The sequence below is a fragment of the Pantherophis guttatus genome, chromosome 15, assembly GCF_059756535.1.
Source record: "Pantherophis guttatus breed Tessera chromosome 15, ASM5975653v1, whole genome shotgun sequence".
NCBI classification, from domain to species: domain Eukaryota; kingdom Metazoa; phylum Chordata; class Lepidosauria; order Squamata; family Colubridae; genus Pantherophis; species Pantherophis guttatus.
Window position 1 is genome coordinate 13,018,762 of NC_142077.1, and position 9,431 is coordinate 13,028,192.

At 48.8% G+C, this 9,431-nt stretch overlaps 1 protein-coding gene across 1 annotated transcript; it reads left to right on the top strand.

Annotated features, from left to right (window-relative positions):
- The first annotated feature begins 1,052 nt into the window (after positions 1 to 1,052).
- Positions 1,053 to 2,058, top strand: LOC148111926 (vomeronasal type-2 receptor 26-like). The gene has a single exon (XM_087879399.1). The coding sequence runs from the start codon at positions 1,053 to 1,055 to the stop codon at positions 2,049 to 2,051; it is 999 nt and encodes a 332-aa protein (XP_087735525.1). The 3' UTR covers positions 2,052 to 2,058.
- The last annotated feature ends 7,373 nt before the right edge of the window (positions 2,059 to 9,431 follow it).

The window sequence follows — 9,431 nt, forward strand, 5'->3', positions numbered from 1 at the left end:
GTGTGGAAAGTTGTCATCCTGGATTTGTCAAGAGGGCTCGAGAAGGAGAGCCAGTTTGCTGCTACGACTGCGTTCCTTGTCCGGAGGGGACCTTCTCCACTCAGGAAGGTGGGTCACACTGAGGAAAATGGGAGGCTTTGTGGAACTGGATTGACAGATCGAAGCTCACCTCGTTTTTTTATTTTTAACCTGCACAATTTCTTAGGTAAATGGAAGTAAATCAAAAAGACTTGAAAGGAGGGGCTGGGAAGAGATGGGAGGAGGGGGTGGCAGACTGGGCAAGCTTTACTAACAGCGGAGGAAATATCTCTTCTGCTTTTTAGTTTGGATAGTGCTGCTAAGTTCACCTTTCTAGGAACCTCTGAGATCTTTGAAACTAGATGAATTGTTTCAGGTCCACCTTCTGAAAGACCTTGCAATTCATTCTTTATTGGCCTCCCCTTGAGGATCACTGAGAAGGTGTCACTGGGCCATAATCTGGTGCTGTAGATGGTTATGGGGGGAACTCATTACACAAATAGTCTGCCAGTCATGTACATCAATCAATCAATCAATCAATCAATCAATCAATCAATCAGAATAGAGTAGAAGGGACTTTGGAGGTCTTCTAGTCCAGCCCCCTCCTCAAGCAGGAGACCCTATACCATTTCAGACAAGTGACTGTCCAGACTCTTCTTAAAAACCTCCAATGTTGAAGAACCCACAACTTCTGGAGGCCAGCTGTTCCACTGGCTAATTGCTCTCCCTGATAGGAAGTTTCTCCTTAATTCCATATGGCTTCCAGATGTTGCAGTACTATAGGTATCCTCCAACTCCAGGACATTAACTGCCATGGGGCAGGACTCAGGATGTTTGCCTAAAAATATTATATGATTCATTATTTACCTCTAATAATGTAGGTTCCTATGAAGATTCTACACATTACACAGGAAATAATTAACATCCTAGAACCTCGCTCAACTTCCTATACCTAGCTATATTTTTTAATTAAAAAAATCCTTCTTATGCTCCTTTTAATGAAATAGTTAAGAAATACTTCTTGGAAAATGCCCATGGTAACAGCTGTCATCCAAAAAAAGTATTTCTTGACATGTAAAAAAACCAGTATATTAAAGAAATATTGCTTTTTGGCTTTCTCAGATACACAAAAATGCACCAAGTGTCCAGATGATAAATATCAAAATGTGGACAGAGTCCAATGTATACCCAAAGTCATAACCTTCCTGTCTTATGAAGAACTTCTGGGCATCATCCTTGTCTCTTTTGCCCTTCTCTTCTTCCTAACCACAGGCCTTGTTTTAATAATCTTCATTAAATACCGAGAAACTCCCCTTGTCAAAGCCAACAACAGGGACCTCTCCTACATCCTTTTGGTCTCCCTCCTGCTTTGTTTCTTGTCTCCTTTTCTCTTCATTGGTCAACCAAGGAAAGCCACCTGCCTTCTCCGACAAACAGTTTTCAGCATCATCTTCTCAGTTGCTGTTTCTTCTCTCTTGGCCAAAACCATCACGGTGGTGCTGGCTTTCCTGGCCACAAAACCAGGAAACCGAGTGAAGAGATGGTTGGGGAAGAGCTTGGCCAACTCCATCATCTTCTCTTGTTCTGCTGTCCAAATTATCATCTGCTCCATCTGGCTGGGAGTTTCTCCCCCCTTCCCTGACTCTGACCTCCACTCCCAGCCTGGAGAGATCATCCTGCAATGCAACGAAGGGGCCGTTGTCATGTTCTACGTCACCCTCAGCTACATGGGCTTCCTGACTGCTATCTGCTTCACGGTGGCTTTCCTGGCCAGGAACCTGCCTGGGGCCTTCAACGAAGCCAAGCTGATCACCTTCAGCATGCTGGTCTTCTGCAGTGTCTGGGTGACTTTTGTGCCCACCTACCTGAGCACCAAAGGGAAATACATGGTGGCTGTGCAGGTCTTCTCCATCCTGGCCTCCAGTGCTGGTCTGCTGGGCTGCATCTTCATCCCCAAGTGCTACATTATCCTTGTGAGGCCAGACCTCAACACAAAGGAACATCTTACGGGCAGAATAAATGTAAAAACATGAGATGTAACACCATTGTGATAATGGAAGAATTGTTAAAGTTTTTTTTAATTGAAGGGAGATATTCTTTCCATTTAGATAGTATGCAGCAGTCAAAAAAAATCATATGTATATGTTTCAAATTTGGAAATTATTGAATTCTTCACAAAGGAGCAGCTTACAGCCAGAAAAAATGTGTAAATGTGAGACTGAGGAATTTCAACCTTTAACATTTTCCACAGTCCAAACATAGAAAATCCAAGCTCTTCTCCATGCATGAGTGGGCCAACTATTTTTCTTGAAATAAATAAAGGGTGTGTGGAAGATTGTGAGGAGACAAATTTCTTGGAGAAATGGGAGCATGTTAGCAAGACAGAAATATAGAAGGAATGTATGGAGCAACGTTGATGCCCTCATTTCTCAGTACATTTCACCCAAACTGTTGTGGCAACGCAACTGAGATGTTTCTTTTTGTTTACACAATAACTCTTTCTTGAGGGTAGCAACAATACAAGGCTGGGGAGGTAACTTGAGTCTTGCTAATTCTGAATATTCATGCTCACATCATTTATTAAATGAAATATGCATATGTATGATTGTCCTTTTCTCCTCCTTTCCTGGAATGTATAAATATGAGTGCATCCTTTTGTCTGTAAAAATTTCCTCCCACTATTTTCTGGAGGGAAATTCCTCCAGTGGACTCTGAATAAATAACAACTGCAGTGAGCCTGGATTATTGGTTTTTTGGCTCCTGTGTTTGATTCCACAGAAACTGGTGTCAGGAGTGGGATTCACAATCTTCCATCTGCCACCATGGACAACCGATGGGGCAGCCCTATAGGGTGAGGCAGTGGTGGGTTCCTCCCGGTCCGGTCCGGTTCGGCTGTGCCGGTAGCGGTGATGATATGACGTCACCGAACCGGTTCTCCCCCCCTGCCCTCCCCCCCACCTACGTTATTCTTACCTTTTATTTGGTCCCACCCCCAATCTATTGCTGCCTCCTGAGTCCCAGCTGATGACTAGAGGGAAAAAAACTGTTTAAACTCTTGCCGCGGGGCTTCAAAGGGCCGTCCTACAGCTGATCAGTGTTAAAAGCAAACAAATGAGTCAGGTCGTAAGTGTGAGGACTTGGTCGTAGATGCGAGGACCTTCCAGAAATGACTCTGACCAGCTAGCCACGCCCACCTAGACACATGACCTCCAAGCCACACCCACAAAATAAGCCACACCCACAGAACCGGTAGTAAAAAAAATTAGAACCCACCCCTGGGGTGAGTGTTGGGAGATTGATCCCATAACCTTCCCACTGCCATAAAAGGCCACCATAGGTGCTTCTGTCAGACCATAGTCTGTGTCCAAGTGTCTCTTGTGGCTGGAAAGGTTTGTGGTCCCTTCCGTCCCAATTTCTCAGCCGCCCTGGCCCTGCTGTGAGCTCAGCCGACTGATGTCTGGAGGCATCCAGGAACTGAGGGAGAATTTGGCTTTGCAGAATCAGTGGGACCCTCTGTGTGGAAGAATGGAGGCTGACCCGAAGGCTCTGTGCAAACTCCCTTTTTCTTGTTGTCTGAATGGAGGAATTCAGCTGATCCCAGGCAGGGAGGGAAGTGGATGATGGTGCTCAAGCAGACTCTGATTGGGGAAGGAATCTTTCCCAAAGAAACAGAGAAACCTGCTGTGTCCCAGGGCTGGGAGGAGGTCCGATGCCCCCACTGATGCCCCCAAAGGTTGCAAAAAGGGAGAGAGTGAAATTGAAAGGGATGATGGAAAAAAAGAACTCTTCCTCCTTGTGAGAAGAGAAATTCCTGTATCTGCACAAGGCTGTGACAGATTCCATGCAAACAGAATCAAGAAAGCCGGTTTTTATTTTTGTTAGATTTTATTTTCATTGATTTATTATTTTTTCAAATAACTAAAGCAGGTGAACATGTCCAACTCTTCTTCCTCTTCCTCTTTTCCCCACAACAATCACCCTGTGAGGTGGGCTTGTCTGAAAGAGAGTGTCTGTCCCGAGGTCAGCAAACAGGCTTTCAGGGCTAAGGCAGGACTTGAACTCAGGATCTCTTGCTTCCTAGCCTGCTGCCTTAACCATTGTCACTGTTAAGGCAGGGCGGATTTTGGGCAAAGGCCTTGATGGTCACCACTGCCGCCTCGTCTTCCAGCAAGACCTCTTAATCCCTCCCCCCCCGGGTCTTTCTGGGGTAGAGCAGCCCCATCCGAGAGCAAAGGGGAGAAACTCCTGGACACAGAGACCCCCCCCAACCCCTCGGGTTCTGGAGGTGGGTCCTTGCAATAGTCATTGTCATTAAGTGAGTATTTCGGCTGGTCACTCTGCAGGTCCCAGAGGAATGAAAGCCCCCCTGCCCTTGGTGTGGTGGGATCAGCCCCATGAATTGGACGGCTGCGTCCAGGCGGTTTTCTTGAGAGCAGGAGAGGTCGGCCTCTGCCTTTTTCTCTCTCTCTGCTTTTTCATTTTTTTCTCAGTTTATAATATAAAATGCAGAAATGCAGGAGAAAATGGGAGGGAAAACGGGGGAGGGAAAAGGGAGAAAAAGCTTCCGGCTCCCTTCTCAACCGAACCCTGGCATCTCCTGGTGGTCTCCAACCCTGTTTAAATCCAAGCCTGCTTCAGCTTTTCCAGATCCGTCCGCTGCTGCATTCTTAAGATAAGTCCTTGACTTAAGACCAATATTGCAATTGCTAAGCTGGGTGGTCGTTAAGTGAGTTGCTCTCAGTTTTGCAATGTTTCTGCCATGCTTATTAAGCAAATCTCTGCATTGTTTAGTGAATCAGATGGTCATTAAGCAAGTTCAGCTTCGACCTTTGATGTTGCTTGTCGTATTTCCGTGCCTGTTGTCAGGAGCGTGTGACCATGGGGATGCTGCTTTCAGTCATACGTGCGAGGACCCGTCATAGATCCCTTTTTTCAGGGCCATCAGAACCTGGGACTCTCCTGGTTGTAAGCAGAAGACGACTACGGGGTCCTTGATTAGGGACTGTGTGAAATTGAATCCCTGCGTTTCTTCAGCCACCTTCTCACCATCTCTTCTTCAGCTGAATAATCCCTGATCCTTCCTCCCATTTCTCTTCCAACTCCTCTTCAGCCGGGCCTGGAGAGGAAAGCCTGGATTCCCTGGCTCTCTAATGCCGGATTCCAGATACAAGGGACAACGTTTCAATTTGGACTGCACCCCCAAACAAGGGGAACAACCCGTGGCTTCCCAGCTCTCCAGACAACTGACAGCTGTCCGTTCAGATGGACGAGCTCTGATTGACGCGATTCAGGGCTTCCTTGTAAGAGCCCTTTAAGATTCAGTGGATAAGCCCCGCCCCCAGGTGAAGGCAGCCGGTTGGGGGTTATTATTCAAATCTCAGGCCCAGGCCAATCAGAGCCTTGGCTTGTGACGTCAGAGGCTCCTCCTGAGCTCATTGGCTGGAGCTCACCATGGCAACCTCCAGCATCCTTGGGGAGTCTGGACCACATAACGGAGGCTCTGCTCAGCATCCCTGGAAAGTGGCTGGATTGGATGGCAGCACTGGGGGCATCGCAGGGCCTCCCTCGCCTGGGCTCCTCAGGAGGGAGAGACCCTCCCCTTTAAGGCAGAATTAAGGGAGGGGAGATGAGTGAAATGGGGTTCAACCAAACACGACAGACGTGCTGATACCTGCCGTGTCTGCAGCCTCCATACCTGTCTCCAAACTCCTCATCCACCATGTCGAAGGTCCTTGTCTCGGGAAAGGGGCTGGGGCCGGGCGGCTGGGGGGGCAGAGATAGGAACTAGGGAAAAAATTGGCTTCGGGATGTCCCAGTTGGAGAGGCATTGAGACCCCAAAGCTGGAAACTGACCTGGGGAAATTAACCTAAAAAGGGATTCCGTTGGCCAGATGTAGCTATTTCCCAAACAGACTCAGCCTGGGGATTGAATTATTTATATATTTTCATTTTTTATCCACCTTTATTGCTTCTCTAAATAGCTCAAGGCATGAGTATACTGAAGACGCCTATGCCTTCACAACAACCTTGTGAGGTAGGCTATGGCTGAGAGGGAGGGACTGGCCCAAGGTGACCCTCCAGGCTTTCGTGCCTTGGATGGGACTGGTAAGTCCTTGGAGGGGGGGCTCTTTCCTAATCCGAATGGTCACCTCCCCCCTTCCCTGTGATCAGAAGCCCCCTAGCAGTGCCAGAGATGGCCGAATTGATCGATCGCTGATTCTGACTCCTTTGGAGAGTTTTGATAGATGAGATGCCTCGAATTGGAGCCAGAATCAAATGGGAAGTCAGGGCAGTTTGAAGGGAGACCAGTTGTGATGGATTGTCTCAGTGTTTCTCAAACTGGGACCCTTGGAGGCATCTGTGGACTTAAGGCCGGTTAGCAAAATGTCCCCTGAACTGAGAGAGGAAGTGACCGTGTCTCTCCATTTTTCAAACAGGTCAGCACCAGGGAAGAAAAGGTCCTTTAGGGAAGATCCTTGGGGCATCTCTCAGCGAGCAGGGATGGCCTCCATCTCCAGATTAACCAGCTGAGAGATTTCTTTGACCTTCAAATCCAGGAATTCAAGAAAGACAAACAACGGATGGAAGGTCAGCACAGTTGTCTCAAGCAGACATTGGATCAACTTCAGACCACAACAGAAGACCTGCAGGAAACTCTGCTGGAGAACAAAGGGAGGTTGGACCATGCCAACATGATGATCCACCAGTTAGATCAGGAGAACAAGTCTTTGGTGGAACACACTGAAGAACTCCAGAAAGAAATGTCTGAGATTACTAGTCAAGTGGTCTTCCTCAGACTTGAGAAGGCTGCCTTAGAACCTCTGAGAAACTCCTCAAAGAGGTCTGGAACCTTTTTAAGAACTTAAGAAGCACCTCTAGAGTCTTCAGCATGAACTGGCTGAGGTGCACCAAGGTTACTTTATGGAGAAAAGCCCCTCCATCCAACTGAGGCAGAAAGTCACCCCTCTTCAGAATGTGAGGGGAAATGAGAAGAAGCACCTCAACAATCGGCATCAGCAGCAGACCTCTGTTTACCAGACCACAATGGAAGACCAGCAGAAAACTCTGGAGGACAACAGAGAAGGATGAACCAGGTCAGAATGGCCATCCAAGAATCAGAGCTTCAGAACAGGCGTTTGGAGAAAGTCAGAGAAGATCTCCACAGAGAGGTCACCAGCCAAGGGGGCTTCTCCAGAAGTGATGTTGGCACTCCTGAGTGACCAGCACAGGGCAGAACTTTGCTGACACTCTCTCCCCATAGCTGGAATGGAGGAATGGGAGCCTTTTACCCATTTGAGAAAGAAAAGAGACTCTTCCCCTCCCTTCCCTTGACTTGCCACCCAGTGTGCCAGGGGAGTCATGGGAGCCCCACCCTTACCAGGTGAAGCCCCTCCCTTAACCCCACCTTAACAGTCACTGCAGGACTGCCAGATGAGCTGAAAGCCTCCCAGCCACCCAGCATCAGGGCCTGAGAGCACGGAGGAATCCCAGGGCTCCGAGCCAAGAAGGAGGGTGGGGGTGATGGCCGCGGAAGTGGTGAGGTGAGGTTGGTAACGGTGAGTCCCCAGGCTCAGATCCAACCTTCGGAGTGCCAGCTGAGGCCGAGGGGCAGGAGTGATGAGGGTGAGGGCTCTGCTGTGGGGAGAGCAGAGAGTCTGGCCAGAGCTGGATCTGGGAGCCAGAACTGAGCACCCGAACGAGCCGAGCAGCTGGGAGCAGGGTAGCCGCAGGAGAGGAGGAGAGAGGAGAACAGCTAGAAGCCGAACTGGGAGCTGAGGGGTCTGCAGGAGATGTCCAGAGGCAGCAGAGACCCCCGGAGGCTGCAAGGCTGATGGAGCTGGTGGCAGAGCTGGAAGACAGGGCTGGGTTGAGGGTCTCGGGGGCAGGCAGAAATTCCTGCTGCTCCAGAGGCTGCAAGAGAGGAGCAACAGGAGGGGGAAGCCGGGGGCCACCAGGGCCAACTAGAGCTGGTCAGTGGCCGGCCGGTGGTGGAGTCGTCTTAGGGATGGTAGAACATAGGAGAGAGATTGATAGGGCCGGAAGGGACTTTGGAGGTCTTCTAGTCCAGCCCTCTGCTCAAGGCAGGAACTTTATACCATCCGGTTCTCTTGTCCACTCTGGAAACTTCCAGAGATGGAGCCATCACTCCTTTGGGAGGCAACCGATTCCATTGCTAGATTCTTCCTACTGTATGAAAAATGTCTCCTGACTTCCAGATTGGGTCTCTCTTTAACAAACTCCCACCTGTTTCCTCTTGTCCTTCCCTCCAGTGCTCTGGAGATGGAGCCCCTCCCCTCTTCTCTGTCAGAGCCCCTAAAAGTGCCGGAAGATTCTATCATGGCTGCCCAATCCTTCCCACCTTGTCTCAGCCAGACATAGCAAACTCCCTCAACCGTCCATCAAGTGATTTAGACTCTAGACCGTAAATCATCTTTGTTCCTCTTCTCTTCACACTGTTCAGAATCTCCACAACTTTTTCTTTTCTGGGGTGACCAGAATTGGACAAAGTATTCTGAGGGTGGTCTGACCAGTGAGAACTTCTCACCATCTTGGATCTACCCCTCTTTTTATGGCTGCCTAAGGCTGCCTTGGCCTCTTTTCTCAGCTGCAGCAGAGTTCTGGCAGATCCTCAAGTGCTTTGCCAGGAGATCCTTCCACAGGGACCACTGCTGAGCCAGGTGCCGCCCGTTCTGTAGCTAGGCATTGGGGATTCCTGCTAAGGATCCTGCAGATCCTGGCTTTTCTCACCAGTGAATGCATCTTGCTAGGTGGGGTCCAACGTTCACGTCTGTCAAGATCCTTCTGGATAATTGAGCTGATGTTCTAATAATTCCCACAAGCTCGGTGCCATCTGCAAACCTGATGACTTCCCTTTCTGTCCCCTCACATAGGTCATTGAGGAAGAGGTGGAAGAGTCCTGGGCCCAAGGCAGAACCTTGAGGAACCCCACCGAATGCTTCCCCCCCCCATGTAGATGTAGCTCCATGAAGGACCACTCACTGGGTCCGGTCGGTCAGCCACCTTAGGAATTTTGTGCCTATTTGGAATTGTATCCCGATTCTATCTCTCTCGGTTTCCTTTTCATATATTTGTTTTCTCTTTGCCTAAAAAGAGATTCAAAGAAGGAATTAAGCATTTCTGCATTCACCGTTCAGGTCATTCACACGTGGAATCCTTCCCGGTCTCTCCAGAAACTAGAAACAGATTGATGGAGTTGGAAGGGACCTTGGAGGCCATCTGGTCCAACCCTCTTCCCCCCAAGCTGGAGACCCTGCATCGTTTCTGGCAGGTGGCAGTCCAGTCTCTTCTTGAAAGCCTCCAGTGATGACGCTCCCACAACTTCTTTTTATTTATTTTCAATTATTTTAAATCTATTTTTAATCGTACTTTATGTATAAATGTTTTATTTTGGC

Bases quoted from the DNA above. Each gene is read 5' to 3' on its own strand.
- LOC148111926 (XM_087879399.1), top strand. From the start codon at position 1,053: ATGGTAACAGCTGTCATCCAAAAAAAGTATTTCTTGACATGTAAAAAA.